The sequence below is a fragment of the Corvus cornix genome, chromosome 14 (genome assembly GCF_000738735.6).
Source record: "Corvus cornix cornix isolate S_Up_H32 chromosome 14, ASM73873v5, whole genome shotgun sequence".
In the NCBI taxonomy this organism is placed as follows: Eukaryota; Metazoa; Chordata; class Aves; order Passeriformes; family Corvidae; genus Corvus; species Corvus cornix.
Window position 1 is genome coordinate 3,672,613 of NC_046344.1, and position 12,181 is coordinate 3,684,793.

At 45.4% G+C, this 12,181-nt stretch overlaps 1 protein-coding gene and 1 long non-coding RNA gene across 2 annotated transcripts; one reads left to right on the top strand and one right to left on the bottom strand.

Moving 5' to 3' along the window:
- Positions 1-711: 711 nt before the first annotated feature.
- LOC109143617 lies at positions 712-8,109 on the bottom strand. The gene is made up of 4 exons (XR_002043916.2): positions 7,761-8,109; positions 3,150-3,383; positions 1,546-1,681; positions 712-807 (listed from the first exon to the last, which is right to left on the bottom strand). It is a non-coding gene; the product is annotated as an uncharacterized LOC109143617 (long non-coding RNA).
- On the top strand, positions 3,650-11,447 carry LOC104685039 (cytochrome P450 2K4-like). Its single transcript, XM_019281761.3, has 9 exons — positions 3,650-3,878; positions 6,050-6,212; positions 6,388-6,537; positions 6,821-6,981; positions 7,455-7,628; positions 8,156-8,297; positions 8,848-9,035; positions 9,523-9,664; positions 10,056-11,447. The coding sequence occupies exons 1-9, from the start codon at positions 3,681-3,683 to the stop codon at positions 10,241-10,243; spliced, it is 1,506 nt and encodes a 501-aa protein (XP_019137306.1). The 5' UTR covers positions 3,650-3,680; the 3' UTR covers positions 10,244-11,447.
- Positions 11,448-12,181: the final 734 nt, after the last annotated feature.

Below are 12,181 nucleotides of genomic sequence, written 5' to 3' on the forward strand. Positions count from 1 at the left end.
CAAAGATGTACAGAGTGATAGCTCATTTTCTGTTATTACTGAGCCAAAACCTCATCAGGTTAGAGAAGAACATTGTAGAAATAGCAATGCTGCACTGAGAGGCGAAATAAACCTTTATCTCAAACTGCTCACTGCAATTCTGGTACATCTAAATCCACATCTCCACCTGCATCAAGACAGGGGCCAAAAGTAAGATGCTGGAACCCTGCTTCTGTAGATACCAACTAATCACCCTTCATGATATGCCTCAAATTTCTCTTGGATTAATACAATTTCTGCAGTATTTTGTTGAGATAGACAGAAGCCAGAGACCCAGAACAAAAAATCCTTGGAGCTATGTTGAGGCATTTGATTTATCAGTTGTCTTTTGAAAATCAGCTCTTCATAACCCAGCCTACTCAATACTCACTTCCCAGGTCAGGCTGCCTTGACTTGGTGTAAATGTAGATCTGGAAGATCATGGTTCTAGCTACAGTTACAAGGGATTTTACTGCAAATATTTTTGTAGATAAGCATATTTAAAAGTACAGTACCAGCACCAAAGCCAAGGATGTCCCATGTACTTTCTCACTGAGTGAGACTCCTGAAGGAATGGCATCCATTCAGTACAAAAAGAAGGCTTTTATAAGCAACAAAGTTCCCAAGAATGGTAAATACTCAACACAAGTGGGAAATATTCTCACCTTCATTGCAGGGACAATGCACTAAATCTCATGCACAGATTTTTTTATTTTCTTCTCCCAGTGACCAGTCACATATAATCTTTCAGCTCAGAATATGGAAAAATAACCAACCATGAATCTCTTCCTAGAAAAAAAAAATATTGCAATGAAATAATGATTTAAAAAAATATTTTTCAGGAGTCTTTCTTCCCAAAGTAGATTTGCAACCCACACTGATTTGACAGATAAATGAAAAGAAGTTAAAGAGTTGTTTGTATAAAAATGAGCAAAGTGAACACTTGAGATACTGATCACTACCCTGTAGTGATCCTGTAGAAACAAAGATTTTCAGGGTGGGAAGAAGTGGGTGTAATCCAATAAAACAATGCAATAATGATGAAAAATTGAAAGAGGTCAGAGTCGGAAAGCTTTTGATTTCTTTTTGCACTGGCATTTGTCAAGGCAAGCAAAATCCATTAGCAAGGAGCAGCCTGAGTTTTAACACATCTGGGTCTTTAAAAATGTTAATGTTTAATAGGGTGTGCTCAGGCTTTATATATCCCTGATAACAATGCATGGGCTGATAGGCATCTCTGGAGGCTGTAAATCAGTGGCAGAGCCTTGCAAGGCACACAAGCACTTGGTGTTCACTCTCATGGTTTATTATGTTATCAGCAGTCATTGACTGAATTATGGCCTTATAACAACTCTTTCCCTGCATTATCCTACGGTTACTGTAGCACTGCTAACCTGTGTCCCATTAGAAGGTGATGTGACCTTCTCCAGATGAGCACACAGGAGTTACTGTGCTGTTTAAGGTGCAGGCTCATTTTCTAGGAGGAACTGATGAGTCCCCTGAACTGTGCCTACAAAGTCTGCTTACCTGAAGATGGTTCTGCCTTGGGCTGGTAGAAAGACAAAGACATGAGCAGAGAGCAATGTTTTCTCCCCAGTCCTGTGTGGGATCCTCACCTGCAAGCCTGTAGCTGTAGGCTGAGTTCAGGATTGCATACTGGAAGCTGAAGGATGTGAGGAAGAAATGGAGGTGAGGAATCACACTGGCTGTCTTTTAAAACTGCAAAGATTCCCTCCCTCTGGAGAGCTCATCCATCATTTCTCACAGCACACCAATCCAGCAGGCTGCAAGTCCATGGGCTCAATACTTGAGAAAGGCTCTCACCCTGTATTGTTACCACAGAGTGAAGTCCTTGGGAAGGTGCTTTTGCTCACTCTGGCAGCAGCCAGCTCTACTCCAACAGAGTTTTATGTAAACAGAAACAACAAATTTCCTCCTTTGGTACCCAACTAGCCCCATGTAGGGCTTTTTCCTTCCTTTGCTGCATATTATGAAGTCTCAGGAGTCCCAGTAGTCACACCATTTGCTCAGAGAAGAATCTGGCAGAACAGGATATTCTTGGAAATGTCTGGGAGAGGAGGGTGCAGGCCAAGACCTCATAACTGTGCAGCAAATGTTGAGATGGACGTGACCATCCATTGCCCTCCTTTCTTTGCCCACCCTGCCTGGTCCTCTTCTGCACAGGAAAGTTCCCCCTTGTGAAAAACTCCACTCCTGATAACAAGCCTTGGAGAGCAGGCAGACGTGCAGGCTCCTTTTTCTTGTCAATCTAGTTAGAGTTTATTGATTCCCCTTGCCTTTGGCTAATGTACTTTTATTATTATTAATAAATAATCATCATTTTTCCATCAGTGTAGCCTGCACCCCGGAGCCTTGGAGAATTCTAGCAAAAGAATTATTAAACTAAAGATTTCTAAAGGGTTGAACAGCAGCACGGCCCAGTAATCTGCCAGAATCTGCAACTGGGGAGCAAAATATCCCCACTGGGGAATATGGGATAGAGCATCAAATCAGCTCCTTCCCCCAAAGCCACCATCTCTAACAGTGGCTTCCTGTTCATGGTCACTTCTGCTTTGTTGTCACCCCCCAAGGATGCAGAGTGTGGGGGTGGCTCCTGGGGAGCTGTCACCCGGGCACGTGAGCTCTTGCAGGACCGTGCCCTGGCTTGGGACATGACTCAGTACCTGCAGGGCCAGGACTGCTGCCATGTGCTCCTCCTTGGCAGCAGCTGCCCAGGCAGCCTCCCTCCTCCATCCTCTGCCTGGCCAGCTGCAGATTCTGATCCTGGCTCCTCCCAAGTTACAAGGATTCAGGATCTCTTGCCCAATCTAGGCAGGATTGCCTGCAGGGGCAGGGGATGGTTTCTCCTAGAGGATTGCAGCTGCTCATGAACAGAGAGAGTCATCACCAAATGGTGATGAGCCAGACACGGCCATCCAGGCACACAGTTCTATGGGCAGTAAACTGCAAAATAGTGACTGAAGTGGTTTCAGGAGCATTTTGGGGTTGCTGGTAGAGGATTTTTGGGACAAAGACAATAACAGTGAAAACACTGCAATGAAAACACTGCAATGAAAACACTGATTTGTTCAAAGAGGTGTCAGGAAAGCAAAGAGAATCAGAACTGTCACCTGTAAACAGATCTGCTCCTGTCAGCAGTCCTGAATCCACCATTCCAGCTTCTCCATGGTCAGTCTTGTCCTCCCCGAGGGCTTCCTTGCCAGCTGCACCCTGGGCCCTGCATTATTGTGGGCTTTCCCTCCTGTGTCCTGCTTCCTCCATTGCACCACCAGTGGTCCAGCTGAGTCCTGTGACCTGGCACAGTGACAGCAGTCCAGCATGGGTCCTGTCCTTGAGTTCTGGCCCTGAAATCACACAGAGAACAACACGCCCATAACACAGATATTCACTGGAAAACAAATACCTCATCCCAGTGTTACAGCTGAAATAAGAGCTCCAGATTATGATAATCCATGGTTCAGAATAAAAGAGGGTGTTTTATCTGGCAGGAAAATTGAGTACATCTGGTCTAAGTGGACGTAAACAAGTCTGCAGAGCCCTTTTCTCTGTGTAAAGGCACTTTCCCAGAAGGTGTGTTCAGGCAAGGACAGAAGGGCTATAAAGGGACCCCAATATGCTCATGCCCACACCTGGGTCTGGCCATGGCTGTGCAGAGTTTCCTGCAGTACGTGGGCTCCAGCTCACTGCTCTGTTTGGCAGCAGGGCTGTTTGCTCTCCTTTACTTTTTCTCCAGCTCCAAGAAGTCAGTTTGCGATTTGCCCCCTGGGCCACGACCTCTTCCTCTGATCGGAAACCTGAACGTGGTGGACCTGAAAAAGCCGTTCCAGTCATTGACAGAGGTAGGGGCTGAGCGAGCAGGCAGGGGGCAAATGTGCAATTCCTGAAGCGAGAAACGCAGCTGGGGAAATAGAGATGTGGTTGTGTTTGCTTTGTGTGGAGGGCAGCAAGGAGATATTTGGCATACAGGTAGGCTGGCAGAACAACTTCACCTTCAGAGGTGCACATGCACATACTTGTATTTATATATAAATATAATACACTCCTTTCTTTATACACACTCAAACGTAGACCCCCCTCACACACACACACCCCCCTTGCAATCCACTCCAAATCGTTGGTGTTTTGAGCCCTTCAGAGGCTGCAGGTTGGGCCAGGCTGCTGCCATCAAGAGATGTCTCATTGCCACCAGACCTCTAGGAAGAATGGGTGGATAGAAGGGATGAAGCAAGAACAGGCATCATCCCCACAGCAGAGAGAAAGGGGGTGTCCTATGCACACTTATTTCCAAAACTAATTATATCTCTGCAATGCAAAGCACAGCTCTGCCTCCCCAGCCCTTCCCCTGCACACACTGCCCAGGGTTGTTAAGGACTTGATGCATGGATTTTATATGTCTAGCTAAACAAATTGCTTTTTCTTACACAGTTCCATGGATACTTATATTTCTAGAAGAGAAAAATAAAAAAAGACTTAAATATTAAAAAGCCAGGGGCAATGTTTGTTTCAGAAAGTGTCTGCTGTGTTCCCATAGGGAGCTGGGGACAAGTCAGGGGGAATTCAGATTTTATCTGGTTTCTGTAGAGACAGTTGAGGTGCTGTGAGTGATATGTCACATGCCCTGTGTCTGTGCTGCTTACTGGACACTATGATGGGGGAAAGCTGGTCCCCAGAGAACTCCTTCAGCCACTTGAACATCTGCAGTGAGAGGGCAGTGCAGACACTGAAATCCTCCAGTTAGCTGTAGAAGAAAGGGCATCCTGTGTTGCCAAAGTACAGAATTCCTACAGCAGGCACACAGTGCTCATCTGCCTTGATTTATGGGGCAGAGGATTGTGTAGAGATCAGTTCTGACGGGCTTCTGGTCCTGAGTTCCCATCTGATCCTGGGTATGTTTGAGGATGTCAGTATGAAACTATGAACTATTTTTGGCGGTGCTGGGGGATTTTATGATACAAATGTCATGTGATGGCACCAGACTGATCTCCTATAATCTACCAAGAAGCTTTATTTGGGCTTTCAGGCCTGCCACATTCAATACTTGTGCTGCTGAGCAAAACCAGAGTGGATGCCAAGAAGCACTAACGCAAGGAGATGGCCAAAGGAAGGCTCGGAGACAGCTGTGATTCCCTGCCCCTGGCTCTGCCACACACCCTGTGAGCTGCCAGGGATGAAAGAACCAGCACTAATGTTATCTCCCAAGCCGTCAAACCACCGTTTGATGAAAACAAATTCAATTTGTCTGGCGTAATAACAGGAGCTGCTTCTAATCTGAAATTCAATTTGTGGAATGTATCTAATGCATAGAAAATGGTAACCCAGGCATAGCAGAAACAAGAAGGCATTTGGAGCGGATGGCTTGCAGTGTGTTTGAACGAAGCCTAAAATACTGAGTGAATGATTAGCTTGTCAAAGCCACCTTTCTGGGTAACAGATGATTCATATTTAATTTGCTATAAAAGCCTAACGTTCCTGTGACATTATCTACCAGAATATGCTTCCTAGTTGGATTCAAGTTTCTGGTGGCCAGCAAATAATTTCATGATGACTGCAACACTACCCACCTTGACATAATTAGAGACAAGTGCTGTCCTGAAAGAAAGAGTTATTGTCTGGCTTTGTTTTTGCAGTGTTTGTGGCTTCAGCAAAGGTGTGTGCACACCCGCTTGCCTCAGGTCACCAGCACTACAATAAACAGGCCTGCCTGCTACAGCATTCTCTAACCAGCCTCCCAACGTGGTATTGCTGGCCTGTTACTGCAGAACACCACAGGAATGCTGTGGCATTTTCCTGACTCCCCTGCTAGGAGCACTGATAGCAGACACCTTGTTGTGCAAACAGGGTGCAAGCAGAGATGCTGGCAATCGATAGCTGTTGCTCACTACTTGAATTACCTGCAGACATCAGGCAGGGCTGGGAGGCTCCTTTTGGACTAGAAACCGCCTAGGGTGGCCAGTACTAGTGTTTGAGTCCAGATCTGGCTTTGAATGAACATATTTATTCACCTTGACAGCTCTCCAAGATATATGGCAACGTCTTCACTGTGCATTTTGGACCCAGGAGAGTTGTGGTACTGGCTGGATATGAAACCATCAAGGATGCCCTCTTAAATCATGCTGAAGAGTTTGGAGAGAGGGCAGAAATACCCATATTTAGGAAAATGACACAAGGAAATGGTAATTGACGTTTTGGTTGGATAAGTTTTGTCTCTGTTCATTATATTCTCACAGCAGAGAGCAATGTCCTCTTAGAGATCACTTTTTGTGATCTTAGGAGGTACCAGTGCATAAGAAAGCCTTACAAACGTTTATGAACCCCAGGGGCCATAAGGATGTTACACTTTTATTTTAGGCATAGCATTCAGCCACGGAGAGCTGTGGAAAACTATGAGAAGATTTACCTTGTCCACGCTGCGAGATTTTGGAATGGGAAAGAGAACCCTTGAGATCCGAATCCTGGAGGAAGTAAATGCCCTTATCAAATATTTTGAATCCTATCATGGTGAGTGTCAAATCTTTCAGCCAGAGACAGAGAACAGGTCTAGCAGAACAATAAAGATTAATGAAAGTTTAACTCTGAGCAAATGGTATCTCGTGGTTAAAGTTCAGCATGCACTGCAGTAGTTATTGAACCAAGGCCTTAAAACACTGAAACAGAGTGCCCTGCTATGCATTCTGGGTGGGGAATGAGTTTTCTTTGGGAGCTCAGGACTACATTTCCATAGGAAACCAGACTGAAAGGAACATAATCACATCATTATTTGTTTTCATTGCTTGAAATACAGGGAAACCATTTGATACGAAAATGATACTCAACAATGCTGTATCCAATGTCATCTGCTCTATATTGTTTGGAGAGAGGTTTGAATATGATGATCCAGTGTTTCTAGCTTTGCTGAAGCTGATAAATCAAAATACTAAGCTGTTGGGCTCCCCTATGGTGCTGGTAAGAGCCTAATTTTATGTTTTAGCTTTTAGGTTTTTGGGGGATATCCAGTTTCCTGGGTTCATTCTCCTGGCCTCCCACATCTTTCTTCTTGAGAACAAGAACATTATCAGCAAGTCATCCTGTACAGAACACATCTGTGGTTCTGTATCTGCAGTGCACAGATTCCCAGGCTCCTGCACTTAGTCTGTGAAGCTTATTAGTAAAAGAAAAAAAAAAACCAACAAACCAAAGTCTTCAGAAATGAACAATTTTATCCTCTTTGAAGTGCAGAAGCACAATCCCAAACCTGCCTTCTTGTATTACAGAAAGAATACTATTTCTGCAGGAATCCAGAGCTCCTTGGACTGTAGAAGGGGGGCAATTACAGCCTGAAATGGCAGGGCATAGGACAAGGGACCAGAAGTGAGATTTGAGATACCAGTATGTGTTCAAAAACGCCAATTAACAGTAAGACCTCTCTTGCTCCACAGTTATATAATTTCTACCCATCCTTTGGATTTCTCTCTGGAGCTTCCAAGACAGTGCTACAAAATATCAGTGAATTGAACGCTTTTCTCCAGAAGCTCTTCCAGGAACACAAAGAGGAGCTGAATGAAAATGACCTAACAGGCTTTGTGGATGCCTTTCTGCTGAAGCAAAAACAGGTACTTTAAAGCTGAGTCTCAGTGTCTTTCTGTTCCCTTAGCTTTGGCTTATTCTTAGGACTGGCCATCTGTCAGGGACTGGGAGTGAGTGGAAACAGAACAACTGCAGCAAGCAGAATATATCATACTCACAGGGAGCTGTGCTGTGTTCGCTCCATGGCCCCTCTGGAACTGCTGGTTAAAGGGATTTTGTTGTCGAGATGTCCCACGTGGGTGAAATAAGTTGCCACTCAGCACAGATGAGGAAGAGATCATCCCAAACTTTCCTGTGAGAATGGTACAGTGATAAACTGTGTTGCAGTAAATAAATTCCAATTTATTGGAATTATTTCTAATATCTGGGCCTGGGGATTGCACATATGCTTGGGACCAGACAAATTCCACACAGCATAGGCCCTAAGGCTAAAAGACTAAATGTTTAGTTTTCCAGCACATATAAAGCCACAGAAAACTAAAATGCAGATAAAAATGGTGGCAACACAGTCACATATGGGTGTCACTTGCTGTATTACCCACATGTTTTGAAGGAGTCAAAGAAGCCCCACACTGCATTCAACAATGGAAACCTGATGTTTTCAACTCTGGACCTCTTTGCTGCTGGGACTGAGACCACATCCACAACTGTGCGCTGGGGGCTGCTTCTGATGATTAAATACCCAGAAATTCAGAGTAAGGAGGACAAGTCTCTTGTACTATTTATTGCTGCATGCTTAAGTCTTTGGTTGTGGAAGGGAGTGGAACTCATTCAGTGTTGCCTAGAGTAATTATTCTGAGTGCTCTGGGAGATATAAAAACCATTGACTTTACAAAGGAATTTTATTCAGCTGGGTTGCAATAAACCAGCCCAGCCAAGTGGGAGAGGCTAAGGGGCAGCCTACAGGTACAGTAAAGCTCCCCCATCGTTATTCACCTGCAGGCTATGGGCTGACATCACTAAAGGTCTCCTCAGGAGCTGATTCTGATCTGGTTTCTGTTGAAGGTTATAGGGTAACAAAGGTGTGTAATGAGAGTCAGGCATGGGATGGATGGTACTGACTCTATTCAAGCTGCCTTAGCTCAACAACAAAGCTGAAAGAACGACACCATGCCCTGACTTACCCACTTCTGCCTTTCCCAGATATTTACAGTTTTTCCTTTTCTTCATCTCTGCCAAACTGGTAGCCATTCCAGTTGCAAGATGAGATTGTTATCAGCTTCTTAATCCTTTCCTCCCTCTAAGGAAAGATTCAGGAAGAAATGAACCATGTCATTGAACCGGGAGAGCTGCCTAAGTTGGAGGACCGGAAAAAAATGCCTTATACAGAAGCAGTAATACATGAAATACAGAGGTTTGCCAATATTGTCCCCATGGGCGTATCACGATCGACTCCCAGCGACGTGAATTTCCGAGGCTATGTGATTCCTAAGGTGAGCTCTGAGGCTGGCAGCTTATGCTGCACAGATTCCTCACAGCTTTCTTTAAAGCAGATGAAGAAACACATAAATAACTTAAAGACACGGTGATGCATGGTTTAATCTGTGCTGTGACCCTTTGTCTTGGATCCAGGATAATTATTATAAACTTACAATGGATTGTGGTCTGCTGCAGTTGATTGAATCACGATTAACCAGAGATTTAATTAAATCACACTGGTTTGAATCTTTTATGTCAATTGTGGAACCTCTACCCCAGCACCTTTCTTGAAAGATCTGACTCTGTAAGAAAGGAATGTTTTGTGGTCCAAAAAAATAAAACAGCAGCTACTGAAAACAGACAGAGCCACAATGGGGCAGGGGAGCATTCCCCAGTTCTATTTGTCATGTCTTATTTGCCTCTTCACATTGGAAAAAAAAAAAGTCTGGCTCAAGTAGGGGAGTGATCTCCTCTTCCATGAGTTTCTTTGATCTCTTTCAGGGTACTGAGATTATTCCACTGCTGACCTCCGCTCTGAATGATGAGTTACATTGGAAAACCCCAGATCAGTTCAACCCTTCACATTTCCTGGATGCCAGTGGGAACTTCATTAGGAGAGAAGCATTTATTCCATTCTCCATAGGTAAGAGAGGTGTGGGTGTACCATCTGGGACAAGGCTAATGGCAGTTCCCCCCGATTTCAGGAAAGTATGAAAGCCAGGGACACAGAACAGAGGGTAAGGGATTTCTGGTCATTTCTCCTGTCCACCATTGCTGTAGGTAACCACCTCTTCTTTGGGAGAGCTGGGAGACACTGAGTTACCCACAGTCACTGAACAATTTCATACACCTACAGGCTTCTGTGTAGTTTGAGACCAAGTCAGTAGTACCTCTAATATATGGAGAGAAGGAAGGGAAGATTTCCCATCTCAGCAGCCTGCTCTTCCAAACTGTACCTCCAGTTTAGAAGGTCTCAGACATCAACATTAACAGTTACAGTGCTGATCATTAACTTCTCCCCTGGTTGTTTTCAGGACGAAGGGCTTGCCTTGGTGAAGGACTGGCTAAAATGGAGCTGTTCCTCTTCTTTTCGGGCTTGCTCCGCAAATTTGTTTTCCAGCCCCCTCCAGGAGTGGATAAGTCAGACCTGGATCTCACTGCTGATGTCGGCTTTACCTTGACTCCCATGCCTCACCTGGTTTGTGCTGTGCCCTGTGAATGATCAAACAACATGGCATTAGAGTAGTGAGCACTTCAAGCTTGAAAGCAAATCTAGCTACAGTGGGGAGAAGCTGTCTGGCCCTGAGCTTTAGGGGAAGGAAGACACCAGGCACTGTTACTTTCTCTCATTCATGACATTCTCTCCAACAGCTCTTGCAATGTCTGTATCATGCAAACCCTTCCTGCTCTCAGAAACTGATTCATTCCCAGAACAGCACATCAGAGATCCTGTTTTCAGGACAGTTTGAAAGAGTGAAATGCCTTCAAACCTCCTCTATAGATGTAACCCATGAGAACTCTCCCCTGACAGCCTCTATGGGGAATTTCTCAGCCCAAAGTCCAAACCCTAGAGCAGAGCTGATTATCGATGGCCCAGCTGGAGACAAGAGACACTCAATGGATCTGGAAGTCTCCTCAGGATGGTTGTTCAGCTGAGCCTCAGACTGAGCTTCCATTGTGCGATACAACCTGCCTTATCTTTATTACAGAGTCCCAGACACAAGGGTGTAACATGGGCTGATGCCAAGACCCAGGCATGAGACAGTTATCAGAAAACATCTAAGTGGTTTGGGAAGTGGGTTCTTTCCAACTCACACCAGGCACTTTATGCTTAACAGCCTATTTATGATGGGGCCAGTTGAGCAGCTTTCTGCTTCTGCTGAGAAAGGCATTTCTACCCCTCCCTCACCTCTCCTGGCTCATCCTGGCTCTGGCACTTGTCCAATCCCTTACTGGGCCATCTTAGATCCCTAAAGTGGCAGAAAATGAGAAGCCATGGCAAGGGAAGAGTTTCCGAGTCGGTGTGGCTGAAGCGATACAAGCCTGAGGCGGTGTGAGGGCAATGGAGCTGGGGCTGGGCAGCAGGACTGCCACGCTCCACCAGAGAGCTGGGAGAGCTCAGCCCCCTGCTGCACTTGCACCTCAGGAGCTGTACCTGCTCAGGAGCTCTTCTCTACCCTTCAGAGAAAGGATCCTTCAGGGGATGAATCAGCTGGCATAAGGTAATTTCTCACTCTCTGCATTGACTGCAGGGTGAACCATCATCCACAGGCTTCTAATTCCAAACTTCAGTCTCAATTAGCAGGTGTGTTGTGATGAATAGGGACAGTATTGTCCATTCAACTGAAAATGGGGCAGTTATGGTAAACCTACAACATAAAACTAAAGCTGCTGTCATCTAAAGCTGATCTGTGCTGCAAATGGAAGGAAAGAAAGGAGGAAGAATATAAAGGGATGACAAAGTAGGGCGGCCTCGGGCCTCACTAGCTTTAGTTCACGCGACTAAAGGTAGCACTGTAGTAGTTATACTCCAGCTTGTACTTGTGCTGGTGTTGCACTTGGACAGGGGCTGTACCACATGCCCAGCTCCAGCTCCTGGGCACAGCTCAGGGAGTGCTCAGCAGGCTCTGCGACAAGGAAGCTGCTGCTGCTGCGCTTGCTTGCACTTGTTTTGCTGTTGCTCTATTTGCAGTCTAACTACTGCAAGCCTGACCTTATCACCTACTTGATCATTAAATATTTTGTTCTGTTGCTCTATCTGGTGTGACAGTATGAAGTTGATTTTGGGTCAAACCGATAAAGCTGGGCTGCACCACCTTTAATACACCCGCACAAGAGAGGTGAGCACAGGGATCCCCGGGGCAGCCTGCAGCCAGGACATGTTCAGCAGCACAAAAAGTGAGCAATATACTCATAGCCACAGACATCTCAAAGGAAATGGCTGAATATTTAACTCCAGAAAATCACAACTGCTGTGTGAGGCAGGGTGTAGCTCTGCATGCCTCTCTGATGTGGCCCCTTACAGTGCTTCGTGTGTCTCTTGCCCATGCTCACAAGGAACCCATCACAGTAAAATCCAGCAGGAGTTATCCAAGGGTGCTGTCTGGGATGCACTGCTGGTCAAGAATGGGACTGGCATTGAAGGGAAGGAGCAGAGACT

Bases quoted from the DNA above. Each gene is read 5' to 3' on its own strand.
- LOC104685039 (XM_019281761.3), top strand. From the start codon at position 3,681: ATGGCTGTGCAGAGTTTCCTGCAGTACGTGGGCTCCAGCTCACTGCTC. The intron at 3,879-6,049 runs GTAGGGGCTGAG...TCACCTTGACAG, and splicing joins CGTTCCAGTCATTGACAGAG to CTCTCCAAGATATATGGCAA. The intron at 7,629-8,155 runs GTACTTTAAAGC...CATGTTTTGAAG, and splicing joins TTCTGCTGAAGCAAAAACAG to GAGTCAAAGAAGCCCCACAC.